The following is a 25,256-nucleotide window of genomic DNA, read 5'->3' on the forward strand; positions in this document are numbered from 1 at the left end:
TGCAGCGGTTGAAGATTAATCTGGTATATTTTCATTGAACAGATTCTATATGATTAATATCTTTTTTTAAATATGGAGACCAGATTGGTGTGTTATATTCCAACTTAGGACGAATATATGTGAGAAACAACATTTTAAGGATGTTTATATTTGTAGATTTAAAGCTCTTTAAAAATTGAAAAGATGTAGTTGATGCAGTTAGGTAAAGGTGATTAAAATAGTGGTTCCATTTTAGATTTTCAGAAACAATTAAAAATTCTTAGATCTTTAAACACTTTAGTTGAAGATAAACTTGTATTGTTTATTTTAAAGACAAAAGTAGAGATAGTAGTGTTTTTTTTTTAATATTTAGAACTTGACATTTACTGGGTTTAAGTTTAATTTTCTTTCTTTTAGCCAATTGTAAATTGTATCTAAGGAACTCTGTAAAGTTGTGTTTTATTGGCTAAAAGTTTTTGTGTCATCTGCAAAGAGGTTAATGTTGCTGCTGACATCAACTTCTGAAGCTATATCATTTATGTAAATAATAAATAGTTTTGATCTAATTAACATACTGTATTTTTAAAACTTTTATTTCAAAATCTAAGTATCATATACTTATAGTGTTACAACTTGTACGGTTTAAGAATTTTTGGCACTTTTTATGTATAATAATAATAATATGTACTATACGTTCGTTAACTTTAGAGCCACACATCAAGAAATTTTTTTCGAAAAATGAGATCTTTTTGAAACCTTAGTTTTGAACAAATAAACAAAAATGAAAAGCTATGGACAAGGAAATGAAGAACACTAAAGTTATAGAACTCTAAATTTAATAGCGTTATTGATTTTGTTATAAAAATGCTGAAGACTAATAATTTACAAGCATAGGATAAATCTAAAACAATTTAAAAAAATGTTCGTCGTAAAATTAAGTTTATTTGTATTACCAAATGTAAGTTACGCATTTTACATTAGGTTTAAATCCACTTAATATTGTTTTTCATCTAAACTTATGTAAGCTAAATTTTTCAAACAAATTCAAGCGGAGCTATGTATGTGCTAAACTTACATACTACTAAATGTAATTTATTATTAAGCGTAACTTATTACTAAACTTTATAAATGTCTACATACTTATTTAGTAATTTGTTTTATCAATTATTGTCTATACATAACAAATTATTTACTACAATTTTTTTAGTTTTTTACATTTATTATCAATTTTTGTAGTGAACGAGTTAGAAAAGCACAGTTTGATAATAGCTGGGAGTGTTAAATAAAAGAAAAAAAAAACTCTTAAATGCTATTTAAGTATTCATAACTTCCAATACTTTATGTATTTGCACTAAATACAAAGTAACTATTAATTTAAAAAAGGACTTAGTCTAAAAATAAAATATTAAGCAAACTTTAAATGATTTTTGTAATAATACTTTTTTTAAACATCAAAATGACGAAGTTCGGTGTAGTTTATACGACCTGCTAAAAAACATTCGAAAAAAGTAAGGCAAAATATAATATAATTCAATATTTAATAGTCGATTCACTAAGATAAACTTTTACTTTAATGTATGCATATTATAGCATAACTTGATTATTTCAAGCAAAAAACTATTTGTTATAGTTACGTCATAACAATGCTTTTGACTAATTTACTCTGCATACTTAACTACTTACTTCATTTAATATACAAAGTGAAAAATCACTTTTAAAAGGATAACGTAACAGCCAAAGGTGAAACACAAGTTAATATGTCCAGCTTTATGAAAACTCTCGCCTTCACTGGTGCTGCAGTTTCAACTACTGCTGCTTTTATCTCAGACCTTAAAAGAAATAATGATTTTATTGCTCACGCTAGACTACCACCTACAAGACCATTAAACTATCCTCCTTCGGCTGATTATCCTGATTTAAGAAAACATAACAATATAATGAAAGAGCACCTTACTCCAAATATCTACAACAAATATCGAGATGTTGTAAGTTTGTTTGATAATTGATCTACTAAATATACAACTTTTAAAAGTTAAGTATTAAGCCTTACTATTTAACAAAACAAGTTAATTTTAAAGTTGATATGCTTCTTTGGGTTTCCTATAACTTTTTTTGTAGACAAAAACAAACCTTCTGTAAATAGTTTGTGCTCTAGTGTAAAAACTCTTACGTGTAAAAATATTATGGCAACACAATTTCAGTTTAAATTTTTCAAATAAGATTACAATACAGTTTAATTTTCTAAGCTTACGTACATAAAAATTAAAAGCCTATTAAACCAAGCCTTTTAAATACAAAAAGTGTTTACTTATTCAGTTTTCAACAACTTATAACTTAACAGCTTAAGTTAGTTTATCTTAAGTTATTCAACAACTCTAATTAAAAAATTTTCAAGTGTAATAACAAACATATATTTCAAACACCTTAAAATTCATAGAATACTTGATATTCTATAAATTATTACTTCATATTAAATAGAGTACTTTTGATTTTACGAACGCTATCTAAACCATAAAAGTGCATCATTGCAAATGTTAAAATAATAAATTTGTATAGAATCTATGTTAAAGCTTAATCTTTGTAAAATATTTCTTTTGTATTACTTTTGTGGTCTATTTTTATTTTCAACATTTTCAAAGACAAAAATTTTCACAACACTCTCATTCAATTTATCACTATTGATTGTAAACAATATTTAACATTTTAGAGACAATTTAAGTAAATTTTATAAGTAGTTTACATACTTACATAATGAAAAAATGTATTACAAGAATTTGACAAACTATGGTAAAAAAATTAAAGACTTTAAATTAAAAATAAGTCAGTTCAAAAATTCTAGAAAAACTTAAAATAATTGTTTATATAAAAGGTAAAAAAATACATATAGGAATTTGAAAAATACTTGAAGCTTTTCGTTTCTACTTTTATTTTTAGATTCTGGTTTACTTTTCTGTGAATAAATAAAATACATATGGCTAAGTTTTGCTATGATAAACAAAGTTCAAATAAAAATTTACAAATCTTTTTAGACTTTTAAATAATATTAACTGCTAATGTCTAATTATAGCTAAGGTACTAGTTGTTTTTTGTCGCTTTAGAAAATTTAAAGTAATTTTGAAATACAACCGATCAAAGTTGGAGTGTCAATACGTTTATTTTAAAAGGCGAAAAAAACAATTTTGTTTATGATATTCTCCTCATACAGTTTTTAAGCAATAATTTTCAAAAATTTTTAATCTAATTATTAAATTATAATTTTAATTAATAACAAATTTTCACAGTTCTCTTTTTTTATTAAACTAACATATGTTTCTGTTTATAAATAAGTAAACACACAGAAATATATGTTAGTTTAATAAAGAAAGAGTAATGTAAAAGTCTGTTTTTGTATATTCCAGTGAACTTGCTTCGCTATGATCTCTATTATCAAACAATTAACTTAAAAATTTTGAACATTTAGTTGTATTTAATTTTAGTAGAATAACAGAGTACTTCATTTGATGATTTTATTTTTTGTAAACAACACTGTTTTATAGGAAGCAAAAAAAAGGTAGTACTTTTTACTTTCTTTGGTATCTTTTTCCTTGTTAAAAACATCTGTTTCAAAATTATTTTTAATATCGCAAAGGTCATTTCTTGAACGTTTTATTTGTTTTTTGAATTTTGGAGGAGAAAATTTTTCTTAAGTATTCAAAAAACCGAGCAAATCGACAATTTTTTCTCAATAAAATTGTATCGGAGACCTTTTACAAAACTAGCTATATCTCAAAGTTTTATTTAAATGTTTTATGGTCTATAAAAAGTAAATTATAGTTAAATTTTTCAAATAAAAGTCAGTTTTATAAACTTTTAAGTATATGGTAGATCATTCTATGGCTGTAAAATATTCTTTAGTTTTTATGTTTTGTAAAATAATTACATGTTTATCTTTTCATATGGTTATTACTAAAACAAGCCTTAGTACAATTGACACTTTTTTAATTTTTCAGGCCACTCCAAATGGTTTTACCTTGGATCAGTGTATTCAAACTGGAGTTGATAATCCAGGACATCCTTTTATCAAAATTGTGGGTATGGTTGCTTGTGATGAAGAGAGTTATGACACTTTTAAAGACTTATTTTATCCAGGTCTAAAATTATAGTATTTTCAATAACTAGTGACTTTTATAAATTTTATCAGTAGCTGTTTTTAAACAACATCTTTCATTAGATAAATTGCAAGTTATACACACTAAGTGAAAACATTTAGTTTAAATTGTTAACCTCTATACTAAAATAATTAAGAAAAACATACACATTGTTTCGTTAATTGCATTATAATAAAAAATTTTATGTTTTTTTCTTACAAAGGAGACTGCTGTAGTTTTTTAATTAGTTTGTTTTTAAATTCAAATAATCTATAACTACAAGTGATTATAACTAAACATAAATTATTTCATTTTAAAAATTTATTTTTTTTAGTTAGAAAATTGTAATTTGCTTCTTATTTGTATTGTACTTTTGTTTATCACTTACAGCTTTTGTACGATTTCAGTTATTAAAGCACGTCACAACAATTACGATCCTTACCGTCAAACCCATCCAATCAACTTGGACGCTAGCGGTATTACCGATGGCAAGTTGGACGAAAAGTACGTGCTTTCTGTAAGAGTGCGAACTGGTAGAGCTATTAGGGGACTTCCCCATCCTCCCGTGTGCAGTAGAGCGGAACGAAGAGAAGTTGAGAAATTATGTAAAGAGGCATTTGCACATCTTCCATGCGAACTGAAAGGTATCCTTTTGTCACGATCGAATTGTAAAATTATTTGACACATAATTAACTTTTAAAAAATTAATTGAATTATGTATAATGTATATCTGCTTTTTAATTTACAACACGCTAGTTTTTAGCCTTCTAATTATGTTAGTATTAAATTGTTGTTACAACATAAAACTAATATTTTCAATAAATAAGCGATTACACAAACTATAATTAGTACAAATGTACAACTTCATTTAAAACTATACGATAAAAGGTAATAAAGGCGTTATAAACTAGAGGCACAAACAAGCAGAACCGAATAAAAAATTAAAACAATTGTTCTTGTACGCAAACACTTTACTGTTTGACGATGTTTCGCTGTAAATTTAAGCTTAAATTCAAGTGGTTAAATCAAGTTTCTAAAAAACTGTTTTAATGTAAACTGTTGAAATAAGCGAAATAACTAGTTAATGTTTTGTTTTATTTTTTGTTATGTTTAATTTATGTATGCTTAGTTAAGAAAAGCATTAGTATACTAGCATCATTTACTTACAATATTGTTGTAATTTTCTTTTTAAGAAACTAATCGAATGTTTCGTATGTGTACTCATGCAATGTTTTAATCTATGAGACAAGCTATTTCAATCAGTTATTTCAAACTCTCGTCAGTAGTTTTTATGATTTAAATATACAATATTTTATATATTTACCATACAGGAAAGTATGCTTCCCTCATGACAATGTCAGAGGAAACTCAAAACCAACTTATTGATGAGCACCTCATGTTTGACAAACCAGTTTCGCCACTTCTCACCTCCGCTGGAATGGCCAGGGACTGGCCAGATGCCAGGGGTATCTTTCTCAACTCCAAAAAGAACTTTCTTTGCTGGGTCAATGAAGAAGATCACATTCGTATCGTATCCATGGAAGTTCGTTGGCATGTTTTTGCTTAAAAAAAAACGTTTTTTCTAAATTATATTGAAAATATTGCCGTTTGCAAGCACATTTCAAACCCTAAATATCAAAGGAGCTAAACTTTTAAAACAAGCGGTAATAAATTGTTACTCACAGTTTTATCATTTTTTGTTTATTTATAAACTTTGGAATGTAAGCAAAACTTTTGTTTGAATTAGATAATTGATTTGTAGAAAGGTGGAGACATGAAAGCCGTTTTTGAAAGATTCTGCAAAGGGACTGTCGCTATGGAAAAAATATTTAATGTGAGTTGAACTTATATGAAGTGTTTAAATTATTATATGTTTTGATTTTTTGAAAACAAATACAAAGACCTCAACTTTTAGAGGAGAAGTAATATAGTTTATTCTTTCAAGACTTTAATTAGCAAACTAAGTTTCGGTAAAATGTTTAAATTGTTGTAAAAAATAAAATAAGATTGTAGTTTTTTTTATAAGTTTTAGTGACTTTTCCAAGTTTATCAAGTTTTAAAAAATAAAATATATAGGAAAAAGGGTGGGAATTCCAGAAAAGTAAGAATTTGGGTTACATTCTGACTTGTCCTTCAAATTGTGGTAATGGTCTCCGTTGTGGAGTCCATGTAAAACTTCCCCATTTGAGCAAACAGAAAAATTTTGATGAAGTCCTTAAAGGCCTAAGGTTCTTAAATTTTTACTGTATTAGTTTTTTTTATGTACTATATACAGAATTTTTTTTTTGAGCTCTTTAATTTATATTGACAAACTTTTGTGTTTTGTGAAAATTTTCTATTCAATTAAAACATATTTTAGAATAAATTTTAATCTTTTAGTAAGTAATTTTAAAATTTCCCTATAACTATATTATAAAAAATATTTAATAGTACTACAAATCATAGTCAAAAAAACTTTATGTAAAATATTAAAATTTATATAAAGTGTTTCAAATGTTAATAATGTTTGCTGTGTTCGTTTAATAGTTTTCAAACTGTTATTATACTTATTTTGAATTCAAGTAATTTGCAGAAAATTGAAATTTTAATTTAATTATAGCCTATAAAAAATATTTTACGCTCAAAATAATACACTTTTTAGTTTAGTCGTTTTATTTCCGTAGCTACTATTTTGAAAATTTTATATTAGTCCAATCAAAAACATCAAACTCCGTTTTAGGTTGCAAAAAAGAGGTACCGGAGGAGTCGACACCGCAGCTGAAGGCGGTATTTTTGACATCTCAAACTTGGACAGACTCGGTAAATGTGAATCAAAACTTGTTCAAGAGGTCATTGATGGCGTCAACTTGCTCATCCAGCTAGAAAAAGATCTAGAAAACAAAGCTAGAAAAAATTAACAAATCACAATACTTATAGTCATTACATGAAAAGATAATTCTGTTAAATAAGCTGTAAAATAAATTGAGACTAGACGCTTTTTGTACTTATAATAAACGTAGTATAAGCTTCATAGATTTTTTTATCCAAATAAGAGTTTATTTTTAAATATTGTACAAGTTTACAACTGCATTTAACTATTTTTTGCTCTAAGCAAAATTTAAAACTTGAAACCTACTGATATCTTTCAAACACTAACAGAGCTTATTAAGTAAAAGCAAAAAAACAGTTAATTTTTTTAACTACTCTGCTTCGTACAGCTACGGCGACTTTTAACTTTATAGTTATCAAAATATTGTAAAATTTCCTTACATTTAGGTTATAAGTTGAACGTGTTAACAGTGTTTCTAGCATTATGGACATAATAAGTATGGTCTATAAATTTATTCTAAATTATATAACTTAATTGTCTAATTTTTACAATGGAAAAACTTATTTTTTATTTGACATTTAATTTTTATTTGAATATTGCTTATAAAAGTATAGTTAAACAGCTAGCATAGTTAAACAGTAGTATTAAAATAAAAGTTTAACCAAGAAGGCCTTATTTTTTTTAAGATAGGAATTGTAATACAATTTAAGTTTTGGAAACAAGCCTTAGTTTACGATAAAATTTTTTTAATAATATGCCTTACTTTTTTTCAAATTTTTCTAAAATCTATTTTCAATATTTAAACGCTTTAAAACAATATTCAGTAAATGGAAGTTATGAAAACTACACTTAGTTTATTAACTACTTTTTATCTCTCCAAATGAAACTATCCACAAACACTTTTGATTAAATTATTTATTTTAATATAAAATGTTTTTTAGTTGCTTTTGAAAATTAGAATTAAACAGCTAATAGAAAAAGAAAAAAAAAATTTACAACTAAACATAGTCAATCATCTTGTTTAAATAGTTCACTTAAAATTTATAATTTCCAAGCAAGTTAGTAGGTACAAGAACTCTAAATTTATTCTTCTTACAAACAATTAATTTTAAAAACTTTTTTTTTAAGTCAAAAAGCGAAACACATTTTGAATAAGGTTTCACAAAGCTATTTTAAGAGTTTAAAACAAGTAATATTTTTAGTTATTTTTTTGCTTGAAATGGTATTTGGACTGTATAAAAGACTTTAAAATAAAACAAGCTTAAACTTGTGTGTATTAGGTCAACTATAAACAATATATGCATATAATTTTTGCTAACAAATTTAAAGCTAAGATTAATATTGCAAATAAATGGCGATTTTACAAAACTTGAATTAACTATACTAGCATGTTTCTGTCGTATACTAGTCTACGTTTTCAAAATAAACATATAAAAAGTATATGCACCTATTTTAAGCAAATTAGCTAGTTCAATTTTTTTAAATAGTAACATGGTTGTCAAAGATTTTTAAAATTATTCCAGGTTTTTCATCGAAAAAACTTTTGGCTCATTTTTAGTATAAAATTAAGTTTAAGGTAAAACCTGCCTCAAGTTGAGCAACATTTAAAATACTCTAGAGCTACTTAAACTAAAAAAATAATTGCAATTTATTTATGATAGATTTTTTGTATCTAATCAAAACTTCATTACTTAACATATAAGAGTTCTTTAAAATTATAAGTGTTTCCGTTTTTTTATTGATTTTTGTTTGAAATTACAGGTTTTTCTTGTTTTTTTTTTAATTACCGAATTCTAGGTATTTTGGCAACTCTGTATTAAAGATATTTTACAACTCTAATTTTTTAATTAGGCATAAAGTACTAATCTTTTTATATAAGAATTTGAAAATAAACTTATGATTTCGTAACTAAGAAACAATCGAAACTTCCTACTTTTCTATTTCCTACACACCTTATAAATTACCTATGGAAATTAAATTTTTTAATCAAAAAACTGCTACACAAACTAATAAAATTCATTTTAATATTTTAAGTCAAAAACATACAGAACTTAATTAAAAAATAATAATCATTATTTATCAAAATATGATGAAAATTCTAGTTGTATTTTTTAGATATATCTAAAATAAGTTTGTTAGAAAAATTACTTTTTATTTAGATATTTATCAGAACTTTAGTTGACTTTTTAAACAGTAAAAAACTAATAATTTTAGGATTTTTAGCTTCAATATATTCAAACAAAAATTGTTTATTTAAAACGAGTCAATACAATTTTTAAGATAAGATAAATCAGCTGTTTTGTATGAATAATATATTACAACACTTTTGTTAATCCATGTAACAAACTATTTAATTTTAGTTTTTCGTTTATTAGGTTTTTTCTCTTAACTGTATATTAGCTTAGTCAAAAAAGTTAAGGTTTTATTAGTTTCCGTTTACACTTAAAATGTACACTTTTTACGGTTTATAGTTAATCATAAATACTAAATATTCAAAATTGAAAACTGTTTTTCTAGTAGGCAAGATATATTTATTTCATTACTTTTTTTACTGAACAGTACTTTTTGATCACTTAAAAGCACAAGTTTTAAACAGTTTATAAAAACTAAAGGAAATTTTAAAAAAGTGTTACAAAACTTGATCTATATGAACTAAAAATATAAAGGTAACACACTATTATAATGTCAGTATTCATTATACAAAACTTAACTTTATTAAAACTTTAACTGGCAAATTCATTGTATAAGCAGAATTAACTTTGTATGTATTTTAAAGAATTTTAGAATCATGAAAAAGTATTAATTTAGAATTACACAGCAAATATAAATACCGTATTTGGCAATGAATCATATAAAATATGCATAAATTACCATAAACCCACACACTAACATAAAAAAAGATTGGTCAATTAAAAATGTATCTTTCATTGGATAAAGAAAATTTGGTATTTAATATAACGAATTAGAAGCACTAAAATAAATAGCAATCTAGGAGTGAAAACTTGATAATCTCATAAAATAGAAGTAATTTAACGAGTAAAAACATATGTATGATTAGTTGTAACCATGAAATCGACTTGTAATAGTTCAAGGTAGCTCCATTATATCGTTCTTCCTGTTATTAATAAAATGTTTGTAAATTTTTAACACTTGTTCAGAAAATGTTTGCAAGTTACACAGTTTTAATAAACTTATTAAGTTTAAATGATAGGTATTTAATAATTAAGTTAACAAACTAAAAAACATGTTTATGATTTAGAAAAATAATAATTATGACAGTTAAAATTATCAAATCGTCCTTAGATATGTCTATCATTCTTTGAATTTTTTTTGTTTTTGTCTAAATACTATATTAAAAAAAAACTAGTTATTCAATTAAAAACACAGTTCAAAAAATCGACAAAGTTTTTATTTTATACTCGTTATACTGTTAAAAGTACTTTTAGATTCTTCTTCAGCAAACTAGTTGAACATAGAAATATAGTACAAAACACGAACAAACATTTTAAAGAAGTAGATAGTTTTTTAAGCTAAATGACAAGTATTTGTTTTTACAACAACTTAAATGAAATAAATTTTAAGCTCATTGTTAAGTAACCTTATAATTTAGTTTTAAATAGTTTGGTTTTGGTACTGGTTTTAATTAAATATTTTAAACATAACTGACTCATTTTCGAAAAAAAGTTTATTGATTAATTTCGTTTAGCTCTCTTCGGAATAACATTGCTAAAAACTATGAATATTGTAGAGTAATTTTAGTTATATATAATTTAGTTTTAGCATTTAATACTTTTTGCTAAAAGTAGTTTTTTTTTCTGCAATTCTTTTTTCTCTTAACAACTTTATCGTTTTTGTAGTAATTATTTCTAAGATGACAAAATGTGATTTGAAAAATAAACACATTTAAAACGTTGTAAAACTTTATAAAAACTCAAAAATTATATAAACAAATTAAATAATGATTAATGAAGTTAATATATAGTACACTATGTTTGTATATTTTCTTAAAATGTTTTTACATAAACTCTAACGAATAAGTTTAATTAAAAATATTTTTTTGGAGCAATACATATTTAAAATATTTTGATTAGCATGGTTTTTTTCACTACAGGTTTGAGAAAATATTAATCTGTTTTTTATAAACAAAAATACTTAAACATTATTTATAGGTATAAACACTAGAAGAAAAAAGTATTAAAGGACTTAAAGTTCGTGATAAGTACATGCTTTGAACATTTAATAGTTGAAAAAAGTTGAACATCTAATATTTTAAATAAAAAATATATTCTAAATTTTTGGCCATATAACTTCTTATACATGTGAAGAAATTTTGAATTGCTTGCTATTTTTACAATTTTCTTTATCTCTTAAGTACAAACGTTGTACTATTGTCGCTAAACTGACTAGGAGAATCTAACTTCAGTAATTTTAACCATAGGGTTGACAAATTAAAAAAATAATTGACTTTTTAAATATTCACTGACATAAAGAACAAAACTTACTTAAAGAGCGTTTCAGTGTAGTTGATTAAAATATTCATGTTTTTAACACTTTCATCAAGTGTAGAATACAGTTCATCGTTTTCCATACCGCCACCTAGTTGCAATATAAACTGTTTTTTACTTGGCAGCACCATAACAGCTATTCCCACAGACTTTCTTATCATCCAACTATGGTACCTAAATTATTTTTTAAAGGTTACATTATTACTGTAATTTTAGCATCGTGCTGTATATTTAAATCTAAAGCTCCAAGTAAATATTAAAAATAAACACACGAGATAAATCTGAAACGTTCATTAAAAATATAAACTCTTTTTATTATATAAATATTTTAAATCCTTTGCAATTATTTAAAATACCAACTTTGACATGGGTGACTCTTTGTAAGCGTCATGGCACATGGTGGACACTTTTGCACTTTCATCGTCGGGATTCTCCCCAACTTTTTTGAAAAATATCTGTAGGAATATGAGGGCACGATGCAATCTCTGAATAGTTCTACTTCCACTCAGCACTGGCTATTGAAATTGTTGATGCAACAAATAAATAGAAATAATTTTTGAATTCTTTGTTTTAAATTAGTTTAAACTTAAGTTTAAGATAAAAATATTTTTGTCAAAAGTTATTATGTAAAGTTATAAACAAAGATAAACATGAACAGAATAGTTTCAAAAAACTAAATACAAGTTAAAACCTTATTACCAATTTCCAAACATATTTTTTCACAATATATTCTTTTTGAGCTTTAGTACTAGCTGGTTTAGTAGACTAATTTATTGCAGAATAAAACTTTAAATGATTATTTTCTTATTAAAATGTTGGATTGAAGGTAATCTGCCTCTTTTGATTTTAAAAACTGGACAGTTTTTGGAAATTTGACTAAATAAAAATAAAAAATTGTTAAGAACCATAAATAAATCATTGTCTTATTTATTTACAAAACACTTTGAAAAGACTTTTTGTTTTTTTCAATGGTTCCCAACCATTTTTTTTATTTTTATTTGCTTATTTTCTATGATGACCTCTACTTATTTACTTCTTAAACGTTAAAAAAAAATATTTGAGGACTTTTAACTTAATTTAATTTAAAAATTATAATTAATTTTTCCTTAGAACTTACTTTTTTTGTAAAAAACATTTTTATTTTAAACTAAACACCAGGCTTGTTGAAAAAAAGAAGTTATAGCTAAGTTTTTGTTTTTGTCTTAAAATTCTGCTAAATTTGATTTTAATTGTAAAACTTTTAGCTTCTAAATTTTAGAACTACAAATAAAAAAGTTTAAGTTTCAAAGAAAAATAAGTTAGAAAAAAACAACTTATTTTACATCTAAAATTTCATCTCATATCTATTGAGAATTTTCGCAGAGAAATTTGTTTAAAAATTCTAATTTTACAAATTGTATTTACTATAAGTATTTTTTTTGTTAACGTATATTCTATACTACATTTAAAACAGTTTCTATTTTGTAATAGATAAATAAATTTAACAGTGTTCAGCAATTTTTTTATTCAAAACTTTAGTATAAAATACCTTAGATAAATGTTAGAAGATTAAGCAAACAGTTTGTAAGAAAACTCTGACAAGCTTGAGAGCTTGACCACATAGATAATTACATTAGAAGGTGTACATAAGTTTCCAAACAAACTTCAAGTTATTTTGAAAATATTTCATACAAAAAAATATAAATTCTGACATCTTAAAATTTAAATTGAGTGACAAATTCATTAGTATTAAAAAAATCAGTATACAAAAGTATTTGTTACCTTTAAATATAATGAACATTACTTTTAGTCTTTATTTAGAACCTTCCAACAAGTAAACAACACATGTTAATATATACATTAAATAAATCAAATAAAAAATTATGCTACAAATGATAAACTGAATTTATTTGTTAACCTTAGCTTTGTCTCCTTTATACTGTATTAGGTCGTTATTTTTTTCATGAGTGATCATTGAGGCGACATTTTTGTAACCAGCAGGTTCTGCATCTTTCAGCATTCTCATGTGCTTCATTTTGCCTTCAACGTCTGATGCAACAAAACCCATTGCCGTGCCTAAAGTTTTAAGGAACCTAAAACATATTTTAATTAAAACTAAGTATTGTTAACAGATGTTTGATCCTACAAATTTTGATATAAGTTGTTTAAAATAAAAATAACTTAGTAGATTTTTTTTTGTAAACATATTACTATAACTAATAAAAATTATTCTTTTATTGAAATAAACCTTGTTTGTATGTTACTAAATACTTGGATTTAATTAATTATAATAATACATTTTTGACACATAAATAAAGATGTAAAACCTTAAATCAAAAACATAAATTAACTTTTTTAAATCAAAAACTTACTTTAAGTTATATGAGCCAATTCAAATTTAATTAAGTTATAAAAAACTATTTGATTTTGATATTTATGCATTTTAGGTTGTTAAATTGTTTTAGAAAACTTTCTAATCATTTTGATAAAATAATTCAATAGAGCTTTCTTTTTGTTGGTAATATTCAAAGAGATCAACTAGGATTCTAAAAAAATGTAATTACAAATACTTTTTTATAATTAACATAAAGTAACTCTATTTATTTATTGGTTAACAATAAATAAAAAACTTACTTGATTAGTTCAACCCAAGCAGTAATATAACAATCCAAATCAACTTTTTCAGGATCGTCTACTTCAACACACGATTTAAACAAACTTGCCATTCTTTTAAGTGTAAAACTGTCAGACATCTCGGAGTTAGTCATTTCTGTGGTTTTAAAACTTTTCTGTAGAAGAGTTATGTCATTACATGTATTAAAAGTTGGTTAAGAAGATAAGTATCATTTGCTAATAAAACAGTAAAACAAGTAAGGTTTAATTAAAAGTTTGTGAGAAGCTTTTTGAACAAGCATAATAAGACATACTAAACAAGAAGACTGATTAAACCTAAATGTGATTCCAATTGATAAAGAATTACAAAAATAAATAATACGGGCTGAACTCCTCAGAAAGGAGCCTAAATGAAAACTTGCTGAGTTCTTAATAATGTATTTTAGGTCTTTGTGACTGTTGTTCTGTTTATTCTAATGTTATACTTACTATTTATTAGCATTTATACCTGTTTTTTAAACTGATAAACTAGCTTGTTTAACAATCACCTATGAATAATAACCATTTTCTTGAGAATAACTTTTCTTTTTTATTTTATAACTTTTATAAGTAGATTTAGAACTGCTTTAAAAGTTTTCCTTATTTAGTTTGTTGATATTTTACTTCATTATGAAAGAGTTAGTAAAGTTTTGAAAGTATTGCTTAAGAGTCCATTACTAATATTTAAATCTTAATTGTTGAACTTTATTAATTTTGTATAACAAAACTCTACAAAAACTTTCTACTTTTTCATTAAATTTTTATTGTTTTAAATTTTTAAAATGAATTTATTCAAAGTTTTTAAATTATAAAAGATATGTTTTCTGAAAATTTAAGGTCTCTAGCACAAAAAATGAAGCAGATAAATTTTTAGTGAACTTTGTAACTTCTGAAAAAATTAACAATAAAAAATTTATTGTCCATAGGTTTGTATTGTTAATTCAAACCTATGGACAATAAATTCCAAACTTCAAAAATTATTTTTGTTTTCTTTAAAATCTGACTTGTAGTTTTTACTTGAAGCTTTTGTATAAAAGCCAATGTTAATTTTTGCATAAAAAGATTATTTTAAACAAATTTGTTACTGATATTTAACTTTATAAAAAATAATTACTGACAAAACAGCACATTATTTTTTTATTTAGTAAAGAGAAAGAATTAGTTCATATCTCACAATACAATAATAGTTACACTTACTGTGCTTATAGAACAAACAAAAATAAATTATGTTTTTAGTGACTTTAAAAATTATTAATATGTTATTCAAAAGTTCTTAATACAACTAGATAATCATGTTAGTGTCAAACAGTGCTGATTTTTATAAGTTTGAAGCTTTTTTTTTTGCTTCACAACCAATTTAAGAAAAACTACATTGAAAACTTAAATAAAACAGACAAGAGTAAAACTGCAAGATCTAACCCAGTTAGGAACACTTACTTATATATAAAAAAAATTTCTCAGGACAGTTACTACTGAAAAATAATCTGATAAAAGTTTTAAGATTTTCAGCAAAACTGTACTTTATATAAACTTAACTGTTTTCAATTTTACTCTGAGAAAAATCATTGGTACCAGCTTAATTAAATTTGCTATTGTGTCAAAGCATTGTTTACAACTTATCTAATAAATTCATTTTAAACTTTTTTATCTTGTGATTTCTTAAAAACAAACAGTGAACTTTGCTTTAGCATGAGACACATTGCAGCATAATTTAACACAATTTCAAAAATGCTTAAGACCAAGAAGTAGGTTTTGGTTGAATCAGCTGCTTTAGAATGAAATTTCCCCTACGATGGGTAATAAATGATAAAGTGTATGAGTGTTTTAATTAAAATAGCATCAGTATGTGTTTTTTGTACATGAGTGAGTCGACTTAAAAGGTTATAAGTTTTCAGATGTTACAACTTTCAATTTTAACGCTAAAACTATTATACGCCTCCTTTGCTAGGATGCTACGACTGCGAAAATAAATAAATATTAACAAACGTTTAGTTTTTTAACTTAAATTTAACCATCTTTTCCCGACGCCACCGTTATACTTCATTAGATTATAAGTATTGTAAAAAAAAACGTATTAATAAAGACTTGGTTTTGTATTTTTACATTAAAAAAAATGTTTTTAAACTAAGCAATCATCTTATGTTATAATAATAATAAACTAATATCTTACGTTATGAAATTATTTCGTTTTTCGGTTTAAGATTATTTAGGATAAGAATGGAGTTAATAAATACATTTATAAAAAAAAGTCAAGTTATAAAGTTTAAAAATAGTCACTGACGATCAATATTTTTATTATGTGTAGAACTAAATATTTTCTTTTTTAATAAAAATCGGAAAAAACTTATGTTTTTCAAACATAATGTTTATATCCTTACTATTTGTTTGCTTATTAAAATAAAAGGTATAAATATAAACTAAGTAAAAAAAAAAAAAATACTAAATTTTTTACTCAAGCATTTTTCTATAAGTTAATCTGGTTGTAATAAGCTGATTTACAAAACTAATTTTATTCACAACATATACTTTTTTTTAAATAACAATAAATTTAATCCTAATACTTTACTTAAAGGTTAGTTTAACATTTGTATTAAACTTTCATGAAATTTTTTACATCTTAACTTTAAAACTGAGTTATTTCAATTTTTTTATTCAATGATATTAAAATTAAAATACTAAACAAAAAAATAAGGACAGCCTTTAAAGTTTTTCTATGAACTAAGAAAACTACTTTTTGTACTACTGTTGTGGATCATATATAAAATAAAATGATAAAACATTTAATTTGTAGTTTACATAAAACTTTTAGATAAAATTTTCTATTTATAAACTGTAAATCATTGTATAAAAAAAATCAATAGCTATAACTTATTCTTAAAATAAATAAAGAAATATTATAAGATGTAACGTTAAAAGGCGTTAAATCCAGGAGATCCTGATAAGCTAAGCTTATCGGAATGTATACCACAGATGTTCTTGTGCTAAAACTTTATTTCAACTAACGGCGTTTCACTGCTCTCAAATAAATTTAAGAACAGATCTACGGAGTCTATAAAATATTAACACACATTAGAAAAAAAGCAGAAAAAGCATGTAAAATTATGTATAGTGTTTATTTAGGTAGTAACTATAAATAAATCCCAAACTTTGTTTTTAAACCATAAAGTTCATTTATAGTTACTACCTACATAAACACTATACATAATTTTACATGCTTTTTCTGCTTTTTTTCTAATGTGTGTTAATATTTTATAGACTCCGTAGATCTGTTCTTAAATTTATTTGAGAGCAGTGAAACGCCGTTAGTTGAAATAAAGTTTTAGCACAAGAACATCTGTGGTAAAGAAATATTATGTATTTATATAAAAACTAGACTTAAGTTTTTTTTTTATATATTATAAAAATTAATAACCGTTTAATAAGTATATTTCTGTTAATAATAATTTTTCTATGCTAATTAAAGTTACTCTTAAAGATTTTAATTAAATAAAACAGTAATTTTTTAATTTTGCAAGCTTTTTAAGTTAAAAAACCTTTAGCCCTTTAAAGATTTTACATGTTAACAAAAATTGTAGTCTAATAGTTTTTTTACGTACCGTAACGGTTTAATTAAGTTTACTTGAATTATTAAAGTTTCTTAGGGTTTTCTAATAAACGATTAGAACTTACTTTACCAAAACAGTAATGAATAGCAAAAAAACAAATAACACTTTTTTCGTTATAAAAATGTACAAAAAAAAACAATATGAAGAACATTATTACACTAATAAAAGAAGTATTCACGGTGTACAGAAATCTGTGTACAGAAATCTGTGTACTTATACTTTTAATACGTTTATTTTGTATTTTTCTATTGTATAAAGCTATTTTTTACATACAAAAAATATCGGTTTTTAATACATTATTTGTATACTAAGATACTTTAAACATAAAAAAAAGTAGTGTTTTTTGATTACAATGTATATTTTGAATAATTCAGTGCTCACACAATTTATTTTCCGGAAATTCGTTTGCACATTTTTTGAAAAGTTTAAAGACTACTGCTTATATCAAAGTAACATTAGTTCTATTTAATTTTATAAAAGCACACTTATATACAATTAATTTGTAAAATTTGTTCAGCTTAAAACACTTATACTTTCAGATTCGTAAGAATAATTTACTAACTTATCATAGAAAAGTGTAGCTAGAACCATTAAATAAAATACTTAATAGGTATTTCTTTTAATATTTTAAAACATAACCTCGAATAACTAGATTTTTAAACAGTTTTATCTAATAATTTATATTTTCATACAAAATAGTGTTTGTTATGAAGCTTTTTTTCAGTATATAGTTTTAGTATGTAAAAATAAATAGTACGTTTAAGTAAGTTTAAATCATAATACTTTACAACATACAAAAATTACATAAACTTTGCAAAAATATTTTTTTAACGCTACAAGTTTTGCAAATTTAATTCAGTTCAGGTTAAAAACTTAAATTTCCTTTAATTTTTTGTACACATTTAAGTTATTAATTTATATTTAACGATTAATAACTTTAGTTAATGCTTTTTGGGTTTCTTTGCTTTTGTTTAAGCTATTTTAGATATAAAAAATATTTATTTCAAAAAATTGAACAAAGCTTATATTATAATTTCTGTTAAAAATAAGAGTTTAAAAAAAATCTTTGTCGAGTTTTTTGAAGTATAACTTTGTTAATTTTTAATACTTGATAAAGATAAAAAGTCTCAAAGATCGGTTGATATACTAAAAACTAAACGATATAAGAGACTTGAGTGTTATAATGTTGTTACTATTTATGCTATTAAGATTTTTTTTTATACAAAAATTTGTCTAAAAATATTATTTGTTCATACAATAAAAAAACAAATTTAATGTATTTTCTTAAAATGTAAACATTTTTACTAAGTTTATATTACCTATATTAAATTTACTATTTTATTCACTATTAAAACATTATACAAAACATTAAATTTCTTAAAATATTTGATTTTTTTTGTATATATACTTGTTTGAAATAACTATTTTTGAGGATAAAATTTTTAAACATAAGTAAGTATAAAAGTTTTAAATGAAATTTAGTTTATTTGGTTTACTATTTAAATTAGCCACTTTTATGGAAAGTAGATTATGATATTCATTGTAATTTTTAAAGTTCAAAAGTGACATTTTACCTCAAATATTAAATTGTTTCAAACTTTGAATTTTAGTTTGGTTTACTGATAAAGCTTTAAAATATCGATAAGTATTATTTAAATAAATGTGATTAAAAATTAGTATATGAAATTAAGTGTTTGAAAAACCAAGTTCTCTTTACTCATTTCTAAGTTTATCATAACTGGTTATGTTTTTGATTTTTTATCAATTTTATGGTTTTAATTGCATTACTTGAAATTTTATTTAGTTCATTGTTTTAATTTTTCTCAAAAAGTTTGTTTAAAATATTATAAGATATTTCCTTAAATTAATTTTTAGCAATTTAAAACGTAGTTTTTTCTAAAAAAGAAAAATTATTTAATGTAAATTTCAGAACTATTGACAAATATTTTTAGACTTTTAAACATTAGGCTTCAGTAAAGTATAACTGAATATTTTAGCATAAAATTTGAAATATAAATGATTAAATTAAAGCACTAGTAGTTTTTAATCTATGAAAATTATTTTGTTGTTTTAGATTTTTTTTTCATACTAAGCTATAATGTAAATTAATTCAAAATGTTTTTTTTTATTGTGGAAATGTTTATCTATTTTTTTATCTTTTATAGCTGTAACATAAAAATTCCAAAGAGAAATCTTTTACAAACATATCAAATGAACAAACAATAAAATATCTGATTATTACATACTTGTGCTAAAAAGCTAACAAAAAAATACTATTTAAAAAACTATATTTTTTTGAAAGTATCTCTGAATAACATTAATTGAATATGTACTAATATAACTGTTTCGATAAGCTATCAATACTTTATTAATTTAAAGTATATAACTGAAATAACAAACCTCAAATTTTCTGAACCCGTTTTCAGGAGTATCTGAAGAAAAAACAACAAACGATTTTGGTTTTTTATCTAGTCAAACATTAACTTATAAACTTGTTAAAAGTACTCTTTAATAAACAAATATTTGTTTGCTTTTTCAAACATAGCTAGAAAATTGTTTTAATTTTTTGTTCTGTATGAGATAAAGTAGTTATTTTTGTGATAACGCAAAGTAAAAAAAAAAACTTACTTTTGCATTTTATAGCATGATACACTACAACGACTGCTAATAATCCGATTATTAAAAAGGCTGTATTTCTTTTCATTTTAAGTTTAGCAAAGTTTTAGCACTGGATTGTAGAAAGTTTTAATTAAAATTGATCAAATCTAATTGTTTTTTATATATGTTTTAAACAAACTAAACTTCTGTACTATTACTGATTTGCAAAAACTCAATGTTAATTGTTTATTGCTTGTAGATGAAAAAAAACTCTTTCTTTTATTTCTTTGTTATCGCTTTTGCATACTTCTCAATTGCTGCACACATGCTACACGTGATTTGTTTGATTAATTTTGATTGTGGTAGTAATTTTATATGATTTTTTTTACAATGAAAGAACTTGATGCTACATAACAATAAATCATGGCCGATTTCTTTTTATTTTTGTAAAAAAAGAAGTTTATTCAGAATAATTTTGAAAATATTTATTTATATTTTTATAGTAGCTCTCGAAAAATCATTGAAAATGACTTTTTTATTCACAAAATTATAGTAGCTTTCGAAAGATTATTAATAGTGACTTTGTTATTCACAAAAAATTAATTACTCTTGATTTGATTAAACAATACAACTAAAAAAACAATATTTACATCAAAATTAATCTGTTGAAACTTTTTTTTAATATCGTAAATTATCTGATTTACATTTCAAGTGCATAAAGTTTTAATTAAAGTTCAATAACTTTAGATAAGCATTAACAAGAAGCTTTGTTAATTTTTATATTTTTATTTAACAAAAAACAAAAAAAAAAAAACAAGCTTACAAGTAATATTTTTAACAAAACGTTTATAAGTTTATACTACATACCTTATAAACACGATCGGTTTATATAAATATAAGTATTTAAAAAAAAATACACCTATAGTTTTTATTTCAGCTAGCAACAGAATACTTTCGTATAGTGTACACGAAAAATTTATGAGTAATATATAAAAAATGTATACTATTTATGTATGTTTAAACTGTATACTACATCTCTTTATAACCTTCAGCGTAGTTTTACTGATAAACATTTTTAAAGTTTATAAGAAGTGGCTTTTAATTTTATCAATGTCAAATTCAAATGGCAGTGGTTCTGACAATTATTAAGTGCTGTGCAAACTAATCAATTTGGAGCACTTAAAGTAGAAAACTGTTTAATGTCCTGAAAAAGACTTTAAACTGTCCTGGTCAAGACGTTAAAAGGTATCCGAGTGGCGTGCGACTCGATAACCGAAAGGTGTTTTCAGGTTCTGGGACCAAATATTATTGAGGGTTTTTTTGTCTTCCGTAATACATTTTAAATAAACCAATAAACTATAGCAATAATTTATTAATTGATTTTATTTGTAAATGATAAGCTTTTTTTTTGACTAAATCATACCGTGATACACTTATGTGACATGCTTTTTTCAAAAGTTTTTCCTGACAAACTAAAGTTCTGTGCACAGTAAAAACATTTACTGCAATTGTTGTGTACGTAATTGTATCCACTTTTAGAATTAGTAATAAAATTTACAATTTTATAAGTTTTAAAAATACCGCTTTAAAAAAATATTTTATGCTTAATTTCTATTGGATTATTGGAGCATAAAATTAAATAAAAGCTGTTTTATACAGATTGAATTAAGTTTACTTCTAAATTTACTTAAAAACAAAAAAGTTATATCTTAGGTTTCCGAAGATACTTTTAAAAGCTTCTTTATTAAGCAAACAAGTATTACTTTTTTAATATAACTTAGATTAACTTTTATTGCAAGCAATTTTACAAAATAAAAGCCTTTAAGTACAAATGTGTATAATGTGTTTTAATAAAATCGTTAAAATAATAATAAAAACAAATATAAACAACTAACTATTAAATAGCTTACAAAAAGCACTGAAATAACTAGACATCCACTTACGTAACTTTTTATATTAAAAACAAACAAATATATATATATGTATATTAGTACCAAAAGTAGATAAATGTTAAAATTAAAAAATCTTATTTATTACACTCATAAAGTTAAAAACATAAAATCTGTTAGCTTTTTATTAAACTGTCTGTTCTGTGGTTTAATAAAACGTTTGTAAAATAAAACTAAATTGATTGCTTATTTTTCAATTTTCTTCTTGGGTGTACTCTTCTGGGGCTTTATAATTAAGTTTTCAAATATATTATATCAAAAAGTAATAAAAATTTATGGTATAGCCCAAACAAAAACACTTAATAACTAACACCTTGTTAATTTAAACATTTTTAAACAACTGGTTTATGTATTGTTATTAAAAAGTTTTTGAATATTAAATTCTATGTATACTAATAATTAGTTTAAATAAGTATTATCTAAGTTTAAAAAAGCAACTTAAACTTTAAGCTTTAAAACAAAAATAAGCTACCAGTTTCCAAAAATAATAAATCAGTATGGCTATCAGTATTAAAAATGTAAACTTAAATTCTAAGTTTAAGAAAATCTGAAAATTCTACCTTATAACACTGAATTAACAACTTAAATAACTAAGTAACTAATTAGATTTTATTGCCTCTTTTATGTTACTATTAAAATTTTATTGTATTTTCTACAGTTTTAAAACAGCTGTAAAAATAATTTGTTTTTATCTCTAAAAATTAAATACTTTTAAATCATCTAAAAACTATATAAATTACAAAACTAGAGAAAATAAGTTTTCACCAATTTCTAATTAACATCAGCAAACTCTTAATCCTTATGAAAACCTTCATAGACTTTTCTTATTTTTTGCAGATAGAAACACCATTCAAAATTTTTAGAGATAAGTTGTGTTTAGTAAGTACAATAAAATATGCTTCAGTTCATTTAACTTTAAATTTTTTTACTTTAAAAAAGTTTCTTAATGCATCAGTGTGGTTTAAAAAAACAAAATTAAATATGTATAGTTTATTAGAATTAATTTACAGTTGAAAAATTTACAGTTTAAATAAGAAATATTTTCAACTTTCATTTATGTATTTTTTATTAATAGTTTTCTATGAAAATATAGTTTTTAACTGTTGCAATGTATATTTTAGCTGTTTTTTGTTTATAAATTATTAATATTTAACATGACTTAGAATCGTTTTTTAAATAGATTATGGTTGATACAGTTTTGCTATGTAAATCTATTAACAAATTATATGTCTCATTTAGTTTCTTGTGTTATTTTTTAGTACAAATCATTACTGGAGTTTTCCTTTATTTGGATTTCAAAAATTGATCTTTTTTTTTTAGCTGATTATAATTTTTAATTAATTTTTCGAGATATCTTTTCGTACACCTAGGTCCTTATACCAAAATTGTTTTTGAGCATTTTCACTTTTTCCAACAAAGTTATTATCATTTCAAAAATTTAATACTAACATTAAGATAGAAAGTTAATACTTAGATATGTAATTACAAATAGCAACATAATAAAAAAAAGTATTTCTTATAGAAGTTTTTTTAAACACCTTACTAAACTTACAAAAAAGCGAGTAATTCATCTTCTAAAGTTAAACAAAACTTAGAACTTTTTATTTTAATTTGTGATTTTAATTTCTAAAAAAATATTAAGTAAAACTGTTTTTAAAAATCTTCTGAATGGTAGATTATAAAAACTTTTAAATGTTAATGATTGATTAGTATAATAATTACAACATTAATGATTGTATAACAAAATTTTATTTTTCTCTTGCAATGTGTAAGTAAATTACTGGCTATATATGTTTGTAGTTTAAACATTATAAAATTAAACTGACTTAGTTCTTTAAATCGATATCTGTACTGCTTATTAAAAGTAATTAGCTTGTAAATCTTTGAAGATTAAAAAAACAAAATACTGCACTATTTTACTAATTATTTTTTATTTCATTAACACTAATTATAGTTTGTTTTTTAAACATAATTAAGATCAACTTAATTATAGTTACATTTTATTTGACTGAGAATTAAATATATTTCTATTTATTTAAATACTATTTAAGCTTCTATACAAAATAATTCATTCTGTCATTACTAAAACTTTTTTTAAAGTTTAGGATTTATTAAAACTGATTACAATATAAACTTGAGTGTTCTTAATTGTAAAAAAAATATTTTAAATTTAGTACACAAGGTACTTAGACCAAAGTTCCTGATAACTTTTTTTCGGTGATCAATATACAATATAAAATGGTTTCATAATATGTCGTTCACAAAATTGTTTTTATAATTTAATAACTATATGCAATAAAACAAGTTTTTTAGCATAATTTAAATTTCTTGTGCATCAAATTATTCCAATACACCTTTAATACTCAGATATGGACAGTCGTAAAAAACACCACCTCGGGCATTTAAAGTCGTAAAGCGCTCCGATAAGTGACATAATAAAATGATGCAGCGCTTTATTAATAATTACTTTCAAAGCGGAGCCGTGTGCACGAAATAACTGGACGCAAGAGGCGGCAAAGAGCGTGTAGTAGCTTGTGTTACGTCACAAACGATTTCCACTTCACAATCAACACGCTTGTTGTTGCAGTGTTTTGATGTATCGATGTTTACACAGTGGCTTTTTTCAACAATTATTGAAAAAATATATTTTTCACATGTAAAAAACTTGTTATGACCTGTATTGAATTGTTCTCCGGTTTGCATTATTTTTAATTTATTTAGTTATTTAATATTTTTGTCTATAATGGCATTATATTATGCTGAGTATTAACTTACACAAAAATACTTAAAACTTTACATCTTTTTTTTTTTATAAATTTGACCTGCTAGAAACATTACAAATTTAATTAGCCTAAAAATATGTTTAAAAAGTATGTCATAAATAAGCTTAAGGTATAAAAATTAAAAGGAATAGACAAGGTAAACTGTTTTGTTAAAGACTAAAATATTCTCAATAATTTCTTAAAAAGATTGAGCATACTTGAAAAAACAAATTTATTGCTTAATAGCTAAATTTTAAGTTATGAAATTACTATAGTTTTATTTAATTTTTC

The 25,256-nt window shown here is 23.5% G+C and overlaps 2 protein-coding genes across 2 annotated transcripts; one reads left to right on the forward strand and one right to left on the reverse strand.

The window, feature by feature from the left end:
- Positions 1 to 1,736: 1,736 nt before the first annotated feature.
- Positions 1,737 to 8,981, forward strand: LOC145842880 (creatine kinase S-type, mitochondrial-like). Its single transcript, XM_082950356.1, has 8 exons — positions 1,737 to 1,964; positions 3,969 to 4,107; positions 4,514 to 4,750; positions 5,438 to 5,649; positions 5,869 to 5,940; positions 6,183 to 6,334; positions 6,826 to 6,989; positions 8,953 to 8,981. Exons 1-8 carry the CDS (start codon positions 1,737 to 1,739, stop codon positions 8,979 to 8,981), a joined length of 1,233 nt encoding a protein of 410 aa, XP_082806482.1.
- A 243-nt stretch (positions 8,982 to 9,224) lies between these two features.
- Positions 9,225 to 20,385, reverse strand: LOC145842550 (ceramide-1-phosphate transfer protein-like). Its single transcript, XM_082950008.1, has 7 exons — positions 20,285 to 20,385; positions 20,057 to 20,088; positions 14,034 to 14,188; positions 13,318 to 13,492; positions 11,781 to 11,935; positions 11,418 to 11,594; positions 9,225 to 10,030 (listed from the first exon to the last, which is right to left on the reverse strand). The coding sequence occupies exons 1-7, from the start codon at positions 20,358 to 20,360 to the stop codon at positions 10,003 to 10,005; spliced, it is 798 nt and encodes a 265-aa protein (XP_082806134.1). The 5' UTR covers positions 20,361 to 20,385; the 3' UTR covers positions 9,225 to 10,002.
- Positions 20,386 to 25,256: the final 4,871 nt, after the last annotated feature.

This window comes from Thalia democratica, chromosome 8 (genome assembly GCF_965202585.1).
Source record: "Thalia democratica chromosome 8, ktThaDemo2.hap1.1, whole genome shotgun sequence".
Taxonomy (NCBI): Eukaryota; Metazoa; Chordata; class Thaliacea; order Salpida; family Salpidae; genus Thalia; species Thalia democratica.